Below are 14,878 nucleotides of genomic sequence, written 5' to 3' on the forward strand. Positions count from 1 at the left end.
AGTGTTTCTTTTCCCCAATTGTACTAGAAAGCTGGACAAATAGTTTCTTTCACAAACTTCAGGGTCACTACGTGTTCTGCCAATAGAAGAATCTCAAGAACTGTTTGATAATCATGGTAATCCCACCGCCATCAGTTGATTCCAATTTATAGCAACTCTCTAGAAGAGAGTTGAACTGATGATCCTTAGGGCTTCTGAGATTGTTAGGACAATTTTTTCTTCTTCACAATCTTCAGGGTCAGCATATGTCCTGCCATTGGTAGAATCTCAAGAAATATTTGATGGCTTTCCAATTCATAATTCTACAGGTCAGAGTGGAAACTGCTCCTTAGGATTCTGAGACTGTAAGGCTTCACAGGAGGAGACAGCCTCATCTTTTAGCTGCTGAATAAGCCGGTGGGTTTGAGCCACCAACCTTGGGGCTAGCAACCCAATGTTTAAGCAACCACACCACCTTGATAGTGGCAATCACATTGAGTCAATTCATAGCGACCCAATCCGACAGGGTAAGACTGCCCCTTTGGGTTTCTGAGACTGAATCTTCGTGGGAGTAAACAGTCTCATCTTTCTCCCAGGGAGTGACTGGTCTGTTCGACCAATTGACCTTGTGATTTGTTTGTAGACCAACACAAATCCCACTACACCATCACGGCTCTTGATAATAGCAATAGTCGATGAAAAGCTGTCGGAAGTCTATTTTTTAAACGCGGGTGAGTTGAGACTGAGGACCATCTTTAATACAAATGCTTATTAATTTAAATGTTGAACATGTATCTTTTTTTGGCAGGGGACCTGGGAAATTAAGAGAGAACATCATTGCAAAGAGAGCTGTTTGTCTTTCAAGATTCATGCATCCCACCCCTTTAATGGGGTAAGAGGAACCCGAGTGGCCTAGTGGTTAGGCATTAGGCTGCAATCTGCATGGTCAGCAGTTGGAGACCACCAGCAGCTCCCTGGGAGGAAGATCGGGCTTTCTGCTCCCATAAAGAGTTACAGTCTTGGAAACTCACATGGGCAATTCTACCCTGTCCAATAGGATCGCTAGAAGTCGGCATCGGCTTTGTTTGGAATAAAGAACACACATATTTTATGACGTTAAGAACAGCGGCCAGGACGCAGACTCTTTGTTGTACGGGATACCGCTTCAGCGAGAACCGTGGAACCTCCCTAGAACTGCGGACACGCGAGCCCCGCCCACCCGCGTCAGAACGCCTCATTGGTCAGTTTTCCTCCCCTCCTCCCTCCCGCCGGCCTTCCGGATTTGGCACGGGGAGGGGGGCGTCTCCCTTTCGAGCCCTGATTGGTAGAAATCTAATAAAGGCCAGCGAGTCTCCGAGTCTCTATTGGTCCTTAGTCTGGAAAGTGGGCGGGGATAGCAGAGCGACGGGAGTCTGGGCGGGAAGCGCAGAGTGCGCCGGCGCGTCGTCTGGGACGCCGGGCGGGAGCTTTCCCTAGGGAACCAACTGTTGTCGCCCCGCCCCCCGAGGCTCTTTGTCCCGTTAACTGTCGGAGTGGCGGGGGCGTCCGAGCTGGGCGACATGCCGGTGCGCTTCAAGGTGAGGCCGGGGTCTCGGGCCCTTGGTAGCTGCGGAGAGCCGCGTCGGGCGGGTGTGGGGCGCGGGCCTGGCCGGCTTTGCACAGCGCCCCTCGGCCCGCGGAGTCTGCGCGGTCCTGGCGCCTCCGCGCCTCCCCACCCCGAGGTCTCCACCTAACGGGGGAGCGTTAGATGCGAACGATCCGGATGTGTTTGGGGGGTGGACGGGATGTGGGGGAAGAAAGTGAATGAAATGCGATTTTAGATTGGAACTCAGCCGGCTCGTCTCACAGTCTAGCGTTGAACACCTCTTTAAAATCTCCAAGCGTGTCTGTGTTTTAAAGTCTCGAGAAACATGTGTTTACCTAAGACGGAGGGTTTAAAGCAAAAACAAAAACGTGTTTTTGTGCATTTGTTTTAGGGTTTGTGAACAGTTCCAGGGAGTTCCCAGGGCTTAGCACCCTTCTACACAACAGGTGGCCAACCACAGCCTCTCAAAGACCCCATCCCTTTATTTGCAGGCTTGTTTGCAGAATGTGTGCGTGTGTGTGCTTGCGTGTTTGTGTGTGTGTGTCGTTGGGCACTGGGTGTAATATGTAATAGTGCATACTGGGTGGGTGAGCATTTAAGTAGGTTACTATACGGTGGTTAGTTTCTCCTGTCACCTGTTTCCAGACAAGAGCTCAGGCTTTGGCCATCCATCAGAGAGTGCAGCTTCTCCGAGCTTGGTAGTGAGGATTAAAGGAGCTAATGCAGTGAACGGCTTAGCCTGGGGCTTGGGACATAATAGCTGTTATGGAGGACCTCTGTGTTTAATTGTCCGTTTTCTAATTCTCTTTCTTTGGAAGCTCAGGAGTGATCTTAATTGGTACTTTAAAAATGTTTATTAATCACCTTGTACTCCCATGTGCTTGCTATTTACAGGGGCTGAGTGAATACCAGAGAAACTTTCTGTGGAAAAATTCCTATCTGTCAGAAGCCTATAATCCTTCAGTAGGACAAAAGTCCCCATGGGCTGGACTTAGATCAGATCAGTTAGGTAAGTTAAGCAAACTCATGCCATTATAACCTGAGTAAACCTGGTCTCCTCCTGGAAAACCACTTACTTAAGGGTTCTGAAGCATTGTTCAATTGGCCTGGTTGACTTATTCATTTAACAAATTTGTCTTGAGGGTTTTTTGAGGGTCAGGACTATTACTAGCTGCTGGAAGATATAGCCTGGAGCGAGACACATTTCCTGAACTTCAGGAGACATGGTGAGGAATCAGCTCCAGAAGACACCAAGGAGGTTCTAGTTGCTACACAGAGTTGGAGGCTAATGTATTAGATAACTCGGGGAGGAGTCGATGAGAAGCTCACTTTAGATCCAGTCGTCAGGAATGGTCCAGAGGAGGTGATGTTTGCGCCTGGAGTTGGAAGCTGAGAAGTGACAGGGCTGGGGAAGGGTCTTCCCAGGGTATGGGCTAATGGAAGCCGGGATGGATTTAGGAGTTTGCCCAAGGTTCCTTGCTAGAAAATGGTAGCATCATGCTTTACAATCAGATCATCTTGTTCAGTCGCAGCCCACGGATTCAGGCCCATCTTGTCACCACGTGTGCTTCTTCACTGTGTCCCAGGGAAGTCAGGGTTTACCAGAGTGCGGTAGATGGGCTAGTAGACCGGCTGGCATCAGTACAACCGCTTGTTGAATTTTTCCTCCATAGAGCATAAGATCTCCAAGAATAGGTCTCAGGCTGCCTTGCTACCCTGTTTCCCGTCTTTTACATGGGCCCCTGGCACACCGTAATGTTATTAAAACTTGTTTTGAATGAATGAATAACCTTGAGTTTGAATCTGAAATAGCTATGTGATTTGGGGAAGACTGAGTCTGTTTTACCGAGTGGGAAGAAGGATACTTGTCGTCCAGGATTGCTGGTTGGGGATTAAGTAAGGTGTTGCATGCAAAGGCCTGGCGTATATATATTCACATAGTGTTTGATGTCTTATTATATATGAGATGTGACTGGCTAGTCAGCAACTCCCTGAAATGCTAACATTTTTGAAACCAGGAAACCATATGTATATGTGTGTGTGAAGAAACATGCGATATATATGTGTGTGTATATATATATATATATATATATATATATATATATATATATATATAGAGAGAGAGAGAGAGAGAGAGAGAGAGGTTTTATATGTATATGGCATCAATCAAGGCTAGGAAGTTAATAAAAGTTTTTCTAGGATTTGTGTGGAGAGCAAAGGGGAGGGAAGTCTGAGTGGGTGACTCTGTAGGGTTTCTCTGGCGCATCAGGATTCTTAACCTCGGGCCTGAGTTTGGAGACCAGGTCTCAGAGATGGTGGTGGGAATGCCTCCCTCCACGTACTCTTTCCATAAGACCAGACATTTGACAAGTGTGTGTTTCCATTCAAATGAGAATCCGAAATAAATCCCTCTTAAAGTGTAGCCATCTCACGGAGGGCTTAGAGATGTCAAGACCCTGGGGAACTGGCTTCCTACCATCTGAATTTGGTTCAAAGGTAGGATGATAAAATGAGCATACAGGGGCGAAGCCATTTCACAGCAGGATGCATTCCCATGGGAGGAATGTCCTGTGTAACAAACTCTGCACCGCTCGGGAGGAGTCGTGGGGAAAGTGCCAGCATGTTCAGAAAACGAGGTGGGCATTTAGCAAGGAGCAGGTTTACCAAGGACTGGATGTACATTTCTTCAGAAATGGTGTATTTCTTCTCCCTGGAGTCCCCACGGTGTATTTCTTCTCCCTGGAGTCCCTAGGTGGTGCAAAGAGCTAGCTTGCGTGGCTGCTAACCAAAAGCCAGCGAGACCTTGGAAGAAAGGCCTGGTGAGCCACACTAAACCCTGTGACGCTCAGCTCTTCATCGACACACATGGATGGGGCAGCCATGCGTTGCCATTGCTTGGATGGCAACTGGGATGCGGCGGGGAGGGGGAGAGCTTTCCTCTGTGATTCGCTGCTGCTGAGCAATAAAAGCAGAGCACTTGAGAAGCTTTTCCTTTGATTTTTCTCTTCCAAATGCCTGTTTCTGTGCCAAAGCAGGAAGAAATGCAAGGCAGTAGTCCTCAAATGTTTGCTCTCATACCCCTAGAAAAATTCAGGAAATCTGGTTCCCCTCAGACATTTCTTTATCGTTATTATTGTTTCCTTTGAATCCTTCATTTAGTTACCTGCATGTTTTTCTGTTAGATTGCAGATCTTCCTTGTTCTGCTCTGGAATGTGTCAGCATCGGGAATTCATTTGCATGGGGGCTTCTTTACAAAATCCATCATCTAGAGTTTGCAGACGGAGAGCCACAGATGGAGAGGCTCGCCCCCAGAACTTCTGTCCCTGGAACACCAGGAGCTGAGAGCAGGCTGTGTTCCTGGGAGAGCTCTGGGGTTCCCTGGTGTGGCCTCAGCAGGAAGCTGAGCCCTGTCTCCCTCATCTCACTGCTATGGAGTCGATGCCGACTCCTGGCGGCCCTGTAGGCCAGCGTAGAACTGCCCCTGTGAGTTTCTGGGACTGTAGCTCTTCTTTCCACCCAAGAGTGGCTGGTGTCCTGGAAGATGGCAGCTGAGCTCATAATCACTGTGTCACCGATGGGGTCTGTCCTGAGGGCAGGGCGAGCCACTGGGATGGCCCTCACATCTTTTTCAGTAGATAATGTTTTTATATCATAAGTTTAATAAATAGTTCTTAAAAATGCCAGTAACAGCATATTCTGTTAACACTTTAGAACTAACCAATTTTAGTTCATTCAAAGTGTGAAAAATGTTCATCATATAATTGACAAAGTCAGCTCTCATTGACAAACTAACCAGCCACCTTAAACTTAATCGCTGTGAGAAAAAAACATCAACTTTATTTTTGTTAATTCAAATACATGTGTTAGTAGGAATGCAATGTGAGAATCGGCTCAGGGCTGAAGTTGAATTCTGAGACTGGTGGATGGAGATGGAGTAGAGCTGGTGGAGGAAGGCTTTGCCCCCCAGCTAGTTCTGATTTCTGCGTTGCTGTCATACATTTTCCCTCAGGAGTGAAACTTTCTTGAGTTTTCCCTTTGCTTGTTTCTCCCCCTCACAAACTGCTTTGAATGAAGTACACAGTCAGCTTCAGGCTGGTTGACAGGTGTCCCTTTTGTGCTATCAGGGAAAAGGGTGACATCAAGAGGGTTGTGGACAATGAAACTACAGGCGGCAGATGGCGCTCTCGGGCAGATAAAAACAAAAAACCATCGGACTCTGCTGTCAAGTTATTCTAGACTCAGGTGATGCCTACAGGACAGGGTAGAACTGCCTCTGTGTTTCTGAGATTGTAGCTCTGGACTGGAGTAGAAAGCTGCCTCTCTCTCCCGTGGAGCCAGGTAGTGGTTCTGAACGGCTGACCTTGTTGCAGTCAGCAAATCAGCTGCATTGCCCATGGCATCACCAGGCTCCTCTCAGGCAGAGTAGAGTTAGAAAAATAAATAAACTAAAAGGAAGCTAGGACCAGGATCATTACGTCCGTCAGTTTCCCCTCTCCCTCAGGAACACACTTGTGCACCGCCAGGCATGTGTGTATGCAGCACCCAGTTTGGAGCCCACTGACCTGGGGAAGCCCTACTGGAGCTTTGGATTTGGTGGGCGAAGCCTCTGTGACAGAGGCTGAGGGGCTCGGGCTCTGCCTCATGCCATACTCTGTCTACCGTCACATGCATCAGCTTCCTTTCCAGTCGTAATCTGGCTCTGCATCCCCACCTGCACCCCTTCTCTTTAAAGAGCAGCCCCAAACTGGGGCAGTCTCTCGGGTGCTGTCGTTTCACGGAGCTCCTTTTATGTGGATAGAGGATTAAGTTTTTTTGGACATTTGCTTGCCAGACAGAAACATAGAGAAAGTGTATCTCAGCTCTGGGCTTAAAAGGACTCATTCTTCTTAGTTCTCAGGAAGTCGAGTCTAATGTAGAACTGAGACCCTGCACAATGACATCTCATCCCTTCTCGTCTCGGTCTGCCCTGCATAAGAGCAGCTTTGTGAGACGTTCCAAAGGTTGACAGTACCAAGCCCCATTGTTTGATTAAGTAGCACAGGAAAGTAATTAGAAACTGAGGCAACATGTGCTTGGCTGGCCAGGCCCATCACGTTGTGATTCTAGTGCTTGTGTGTTTGGGTAACTAGAACATTGTGACCCCAATTTAAAACTTTTTGCGACGGTCAAACTTTTAATACTTCTCCAAGGTGAAATTGAAGACGTGATGTTGAGAAACAATATTTCATCCTGCAACCTGAAGGATATTTTAATGTGGATCAACCAAATGTTAAGTTCAGTTCTCGGTCTTACGGGTGTTACTGTTAAAGAATGCAGTGTTGTGCTGTGGTTATGTCTGTTTTTATACACGGTGTCTTGCAGGAATCACAAAAGAGCCAAGTTTTATTTCAAAAAGAAGAGTTCCTTACCACGATCCACAGATTTCAAAATTTCTTGAGTGGAAGGGATCTAGCTCAGAGAGCAATGGGGTTGTGTCACCAGAATACGCAGCCTCGGTATCACAAGCTGCAGAACAAAAAGAAGACGCTAACCAAGAAAAGGTTCTCCTTGCCCCGGACATTGCCAGAGTTCCCAAGAGAGCCAGAACCCCTGCTGTGGACTCCAGAGCCAAAGGGACTGCAGACCTTGTAGAACACAGGGAGGATGGGCTAGCCAGCCTTGCACCAGTTAATGAGAACGTGGCAGCGGAACCCTGTACCACGCTTCTTCCCGAGCAAGTGGATGATGGGGTAGGTGCACACTCTAAAATCGTTTCCATTGTTTTGTAGGTTCATCATCATTTTGGTATCAGCTTTTGTACTTCAGCATTTCTCCTATCTGCAGAAGAATTGATAAAGAACTTGTTAGCTTTAGTTATTGTGAATTAGTTCTATTGGTACCAGAACTCACTGTTTTGTACTGGGTATATTAGGATAGCCTTCCACTTGGTGGGCAGCCTGCCTCTCGATGTTATGTATCATCTATCAGCAACTAAGTCCTGAGGGAGAGATTGAGTTGCCGCAGTGAAGGGGGGTGGGTCGTAGCCATTACTTCTGGCAGGCGTGGTGAACTGATTCATACCTAGCCCCTTTTCAGTTTCTTATCATGCACCAACCGGAAAACAAACAGAATCTTAACTGATAAGACGAGAAAGGAAAGCACGCTGGCCAGTCTCAAAGACCTTGTGGTCCTGCGCTCTTATGTCACAACTGGCCTGTAGGAGGTCCCTGCACGCACAAAAACAGAGGCTCTTGGGTCCCGTGCAGGGAACTCACCGCCCGCCCGTTTCTTTGTCCCTTCGCTGCTCCTTCCTCAGTCCCTGCCACCGCTGGCCTGAACCAGGGCAGCCTTTAAGAGTGCTGGAGAAGAAGCCAGGGCTTTGTGCGAAAGCCGAGGGCCCGGGGTGATGTGGGAGCCCAGTGGGCAAGGGAAGGGGGTCCACCAGAGTGAGAGGTGGGTAAAGCCATTGGTTCTCACTAGTCGTTTTAATGATGAATAATGGAGCATGGGACCAGGGTGCATCTTGATTCATTGACAGTATTAAGAAAGGAGTTTTAGATAGTTTGAAAGTTTTAAAGGGGGGGGGGTAGTATTTTCAAGTTGAAAACAGTTGAACTAGGAATTTTTAATGCCTTTGGGGATTTGCTTTTTTCCCCTTCCTCAACAGTTGGCCAGACTTCTTCGCAAGAAAGTTGGGCTGGCTTCTGCTCCTTCACCTCACACCTTGAGAAGCTCTGAATATCAAAGGCAGTTTGTCTGGAAGACTCCTAAAGAGACTGTGCCCGTTTTTGCGGCCAATCAGGTAGCTGAGTGGATGTTGTCTTTGCTTTTTTGAGTCTCCTCGTGGTATTGTGATATGGATTGACTTAGAGCTAGGAACAGAAAGGAATTAAATACTGAAGTAGACCTAGTGGCAGGTTCTAGAAAAGTGTAAGCATTTGCGTTTTCTGATAATGTTTGATTTATAGTAGTACTATTATGCTGTCCTAGGCGACTGAGGCTCGTTGTTGCCAGACCCATCACATAAGCTAAATGTGAGACAGGGTATTGAAAACTTGGGGGCCTGGTAAGTTGTTGCATGCTGTAAGATTTCTTCAATTTATTCTTACAAATTTATGAAATTGATTTGTTTCTAAAATGTTATGTCTATTTGACTGGTATGTTGCATGCTTTGGATCTTCTAAGGAGGGTATAAATGCTTTGGATATATATTTTTTACTAACTATAGATATGCTTAAAGTCATACAAGACACAGTGCAGAAACTGCCCTGGTAACTGAATGCGATATTAATTTGCACAGTCTTAGTATGTGACTCTCATGAACTATACCCTGTTCTTCTAGCCCTGCCCTCCCCTCTCTCAGATAGAATCCTTGGGCTCTTAACCGTGTTTGTGTTCCTAACTGTATAACCAGGCTCGGGAAGGAAACGCTTCCCCTGAGAACGTTCCCAGAGGCCCCCGCTGGTTTTGTCTTTTCTTTCACCTGGCCTCTGGGTTTTCCTTTTTAAATACACACGCTCCCTCATACACTCTCACATTCCTTTTCTTTTACCTCCTCTTTCCTTGCATACTTTATATATGCGCATAGCACAGAGAGGATAGTTAGCTTCAGCCAGGCAGGAAGACCAGCTAGCTGTCCTGCACTAAGGTCATAATAAATGTGCTCCTATAAAGGATGGCGGCTTTGGGCTTGTTACTCGGTGCTCTACATGAATAACTTTGAAGATTCTCTCACATGTAGGAGCACAGGATCCTAGCAACGTAGTAAGCTGGATCAGCACTTCTTTCCCTTGCTCTCAGATGTTCCTGCAGACCTGAAACACTGCTTACAATCTGAAAATTGTGTTTATGTAGCTTTTGTCGTATATTTGACCTTTCTGCCAGGGTTGATTCACATCAGAGCCCCAGTGACAATTTTTACAGATGTCAGTGAAGGCATTGTATAGAATTGTTATTTTTACAGGACTGGAAGTATCCTATAAAATAAATTATTTTCAACATCTTCACTAGTAGTTTTCTTGCTTTGATATTGCGTCTCAGAGAATTTCTTTAGAAGCAAATCCTCTTTGCTGTTCAAAGCACAGCATTTTCAGTCTTGGAGAGCTCCGGGAGAGAAACTTTGAGTGCTTGTTGGCGGGGGCGTCACTCAAATAACTGTGCCGTGCTGTTTGCTCCAGTCACCTGAGCCCTTGAGAGATGGCTCAGAATGATATGTGAAAGAGCCAGAGCACTCTGTGGTAGGATCCTTTGAGGTGACAGTGGACCAAAGAAAGGGAATTTGGATTTGATCTCTTAAGATGAGCTGTTCAGCATGATCAAGCAGTTACAAACCTTATTTGATCTCCCTATCATTTCCATTTGCTTTCATTGTAAACGGTGGTCTCATACATTGTGAAATACTAAATCTAAAAGGAAATATTTAAAAATAGAAACCTAGAAATTATGTTTTCCCCCTTGCCTTAAAACGGAGGGAGGGAGCAAGTACATACGAAAAAAAAAAAGTTATATCAGATATCTAAACTGTTAAGAATTTTCCCTTGTTGCAGGAAAAAACCAAAATCTTGTCAAGGAGACAAAAAGCAAAACCAAAATCTTTGTTTTGCATTGACAACAAAGCTGGCCCCCTCCTGGCAGTGTTCACAGCGGTTTCCTGATTACTAACGAACATGCCATCGTTACGGCCACGCTCCTGCTCTTAAAGTATACTTGTCCTAATGCTGCCATCATCAAATGGGCAGTTAGCGGGATGGAGACTTTGGGGTGAAAAGATCAAACACAAGTATCTTTCATTATTTCTGTCAGCTTCAGCATTATAACAATAACAATTATTGAAAAAAATGAGTATAGAAAGTTGACCTTTGGATGCTTGACATAAGAAAGAAATTACAATCATAATAGTTTGCTTGTCTTTGTATTTCAGTTTAGTAGGGATTTTAAAAAAAGCTCTAAATTCTCCGTGTGTAATTGTCAACAACACAAACACTAAACTAAAGTACTTCTTTTTTAAAGGTTTTCAACAATAAAAGCAAATGTGTCCCACAATTCAAAGGTAACTCAGTCGTCCACGAAACCGAGTACAAGAGGAATTTCAAGGGCTTATCTCCAACGAACGAGCCACAGTTCAGACATGGTTTGAAAGAGCAACAAAGTCTCGAGACCGTGTCCCCCGAAAATAAGGTGTTCCACTCTCAGCTTTCACATAAAGCCCTTTGGACTTTAGACTTGCTTTCTAATGTGTGTTTAAACTATCGCCATTTCAGTGTCATAAAAAGGATGATCCTTTAAAATCACAAGCAGAGATGGAATCCAAAGACTCCAACGAGCCCCCAAGGACGCTCACTCCGTGGCGACATCAGAGACTTGGGTAAGGGTTTTATAAGCAGTAACATCGTGGGCTTCCGATGACTAACATGGCAGAACATTCACTACCATCTCATTTCTCTAGGAAGGTGAATTCTGAATATAGAGCCAAATTTCTGAGCCCGGCTCAGTATTTATACAAAGCTGGGGCTTGGACGCGTGTGAAGGAAAATATGCCAAGTCAGGTGAGTATTTACAAGCTTCGTGAAGCCCACATTTTCTGTTGGCTTGCATCACAGTTTCATTTCACAATCAGCTCCATTTAACAGTAACAGCCACAATTACAGATCTGTGTTAAAAGAATAGCACCCAAAGTACTGTTATACAATAAATTGTATACTAATTTATTTAATTTTTTGTTTGTGAAAACTAGCTCCTTCAGTAGGGTCACTGAGTTAGCATTGACTTGGTAGCAGAGTTTGGTTTGAGTGTTTTGAAGCTCTTTGGTATCAGTACTTATTATTTCAAACGTCTTTAAACAGATATCTTTTGCAGTCAACTATTTCTTATGTTAATGCAGTTAGCTTACAGAATTGCAGCTTCGGTAGAGTTCATTACTGTACAGCCTCCAGACTTCTACTCTCCCGACTAAAGAGAAGTTGCGTTTTCCAGGTTAATGAATTTTCATGATTAGATCGTTTGTCCACATAGGTACCCTTGTCATCTGTGAGGCAAAGTAAAGACTGTTGGAACCCCTGACACCTGAGAGAACTGTTGGGGACTTAAAGGAAGGTATACAGGGACTGCTGATCCTAGAGTTTAATACTAGCCTCTTTTAGTCAAAGAGTAAACACTGGACCTTTTTGGTTATTGAATAACCAGCATCTTTTAAACGGAATCTTTAATAATTATCTGCCTTTTCTGAGAATTTGTGAACAAGCTAGAAATAATATTTTAATGTTGATCAGACCTTACAGCATTCGTAAACTTTTCTTCCCTTCCTGCTTCTTCCCATCACCCATATCATTGCAAAGACAGCGAGAGTTTGCCAGAGAGTATGTTTGATTAGTTCTTTAGTTGACATGCTGGACAAAAATGTAGCCCTATTCGTTCAACCTCTGGGGGAACGTTCTGGCACTTTGAGCCACTGGCTCTGAGCTGGTGGTTCTCAGAGATGCTTCTTGGCACTGCTGTGCATCACAGTTGTTGTGGGAGATTGCTTCATTCTGTCCGCTGGGCAGCTATCTGCCTCTCTTCTTCTGCAATAACAACAGATGGAAAGACACTCAAAGAAGTCACAGATATTAACCAAAAAGCCAACTCGCTGCCTCCGAGTTGATTTGAACTCAGAGAGGCTCTCTGGAGGGTTTCCAAGACTGTACATCTTTATGGGAGCAGAAAACCTCATCTTTTTCCATGGAGCAGCTGGTGGATTCGAACAGCCACCCGAGTTCCTTATTTTCTGGGACAAAACCCACAGATTCATCCTGGTGAAATCAAGAGTGGCCATGAAGGATTCAAGTCTGCTCAACTCCCAGGCAGTTCATGGCTCTGTGTCTGGAAGTCTCACAGGGAGTGAGGACAAGCCAGTGGCAAAGGAGGACAAAGGGTGGCCCAAGAAGGCTAATGAGACCATTGAGAAGATGTCAGCTACTGCCCGGTCATGTTTAGGAACTTCCCTAGGCTGAGTTCACAAAAAGCTCCCTGCTTTGGAAAGATTGTCTCTTGAGTCTGACTTGATTTTTAGGTCATAGGTATAAAGGTTTCATGGATTCAGAGGGTCATTATTGTCTGAAATCATGGTAAGGTGAAATTCCTCACTCTGCCCCTGATGGAAGGACTCTTTTTTTTTTTTAAATCTGTCTTCCCATAATTTCCTATTTTGGTAACTTGATCAAGGGACTTTTTGGGATTTGTTTTAATGAATTGTTATCGGTGGTTGTAAATATTTAAATTAATGGGATAGCTTGCCCTACCCTCTTTGAGCAAACTAATTCAAACAGCCCACTGGAATTAGAAAAGAATGGGTCTCTGTAAGAAGTCAGTGGTCCACAGTGGCCAAAGCAGCTGTAGTTGATCAAGTGAGAGATGACCAGGGTCGGGCGGTTGGCTGACATCACCGCTTTTGCTTTGTGCTGGCAGGTGTTTTCTGTGAGAGCGGCCTTCAGAAAGTCTGTGGGTAAATTCCTTGTGCTTTCATTTTCACCTTCCCATGGCTTTTGGAAGAGCCCTGGTGTCTGGGAAAGGAACCCTGGTGTTGCGGCTCCCCAGCTGCGTGTTGGAAGGGATCTGCTCCCGCAGCGACCCACAGCCTCGGAAGCCCTTTCTGTGGGCTCGGAGAAAGAGCAGGCAGCAGTGTATAGGCATGCCTTCATATCATGGAGGGACTGCCTTCATATCATGGCGGGACTGCCTTCATATCATGGCGGGACTGCCTTCATATCATGGAGGCATGCCTTTATATCATGGAGGGACTGCCTTCATATCATGGAAGCATGCCTTTATATCATAAAGGTACTGCATTTATATCATGGAGGCATGCCTTTTTATCATGGAGGCATGCCTTTATATCATGAAGGTACTGCCTTTATATCATGGAGGCATGACTTTATATGATGGAGGTACTAGTGAGTAACTCTTGAGACATGGGAGCACGTCTTACAAGTAAACCTGGGCGGAATATCAGGTCCTTCCTAGCAAGATTCATGTGTGTGGTTTGACCCAGTCTATGTGTATTAGGTGTTGCCTGTACCATGCAACCTGCCGCAGGTCATTTCCTTAAAAGTGTAGGAGTTGGCAGGTAGTACAGAGTTTTGGGCAGTGAAGGCATACTATATTGAAGTACCCAGTGGGAGTGCCTTGAGGAGTGGGTCCCGGAGCAGTGAGACTCTCTTGGACTTAGGTGGCTCCTTATGCCGAGGCAGGAGTCAATCTTTGTTTTGTTACTTACCTGCCTGAGTCCCTGGAGGTGCAGTGCTGCTGGAGGTGCAGGCTGCTGCTGCTGCAATTGCTTTGGCAAAACCAGGCTGCATTACTTGGCCTTTACGTGAAATAAGAGCAATTCTAGCTGTTAGTATTCAGAAGCCCTTGTAATGCTTGTTTCATCTTTACATAGAAAAGAGAGCCTTTGTATAAGGAAAAGAGATGATTTTAAGCTCAATTTTAAGGGTGAAGTTTCAAATTAATTTTTTTAAATTGTGGCACTGTACTTGGTGAAGCCAGCAGATGGCAGTATGGTGTATAAAATGAGAGGGTTTCAAATGAGTAAGATTCCTGTTCAGGTGAAAAGTATTTGTGTACATATTAAGGGATTCCAAGCACTTTACAGTTTATCAGAACATTAAGACAGAAAACCTTTTCACCTGGTTAAAATTGCCAGAATTCCTCTGCGTTGTAATTAATTCAGTTGAATTAGACATCCTGCAATCATTATTTTGTGGGATATATCTTTTAGGGAAATACCTAGTATGATTTTACAAAGACACTGCTGATTCCAAGAAAGTGTTGAGAGATCTGGAGAGAGAAGCCTGGACAGTCTCTCATCTGTGGGGCTTCTCTAGTCGCCGCCGCTGCCTAGGCGACCAGGAGGTTAAGTTATCCTGGGATTCCTGGTGGCGTAGCGGTGGGCGCTTCAAACCCACTAGCTGGCTCCATGAGAGCGAAACCACAGTGACCCTGCTCCCCCGAGACCCCTGGCACAGCTCTGCTCGGCCCTGGAGGGTCGCTGTGTGTTGGAATCCATACAGACACCGAAAGCAACCAGGGTCCCTGCAGGTCACTACTCTCCCAGAGGTGGGGAAATAGCAAAACTCTGGTCTGTCACAGACAGCACCAGATGAGCGAGCATGTGGCTGGTTGTCAAGGTCATATTAAAATGACGGTGTTGTTGAATTAAGAATTACTAAAAAACAAAATGAATATTGACGGACATACTTGGTATATGTGTAGAAGAATTAAGAGTAAAGCACTTTCTTGATTCCCATTACTGTTCAGCTCTGGCGTGAACCTGTCATTAAGTGTGTTTCTGTATTCCT

The 14,878-nt window shown here is 45.4% G+C and overlaps 1 protein-coding gene across 2 annotated transcripts in view; it reads left to right on the forward strand.

The window, feature by feature from the left end:
- Window positions 1–1,403: 1,403 nt before the first annotated feature.
- The window catches only part of MDM1 (Mdm1 nuclear protein), a 32,128-nt gene continuing 18,653 nt past the window's right edge, over window positions 1,404–14,878 (forward strand). Inside the window, exons 1-7 of one of the 2 annotated variants that reach the window (XM_075551319.1) lie at window positions 1,404–1,556; window positions 2,459–2,573; window positions 6,927–7,294; window positions 8,212–8,346; window positions 10,554–10,721; window positions 10,805–10,908; window positions 10,990–11,089. In XM_075551319.1, the coding sequence (XP_075407434.1) occupies window positions 1,539–1,556; window positions 2,459–2,573; window positions 6,927–7,294; window positions 8,212–8,346; window positions 10,554–10,721; window positions 10,805–10,908; window positions 10,990–11,089 (1,008 nt within the window). In that variant the 5' untranslated portion in view covers window positions 1,404–1,538. The remainder of the gene's footprint in view (window positions 1,557–2,458; window positions 2,574–6,926; window positions 7,295–8,211; window positions 8,347–10,553; window positions 10,722–10,804; window positions 10,909–10,989; window positions 11,090–14,878) is intronic. The other variant, XM_075551318.1, reaches the window with a different exon arrangement.

This window comes from Tenrec ecaudatus, chromosome 6, assembly GCF_050624435.1.
Source record: "Tenrec ecaudatus isolate mTenEca1 chromosome 6, mTenEca1.hap1, whole genome shotgun sequence".
NCBI classification, from domain to species: Eukaryota; Metazoa; Chordata; class Mammalia; order Afrosoricida; family Tenrecidae; genus Tenrec; species Tenrec ecaudatus.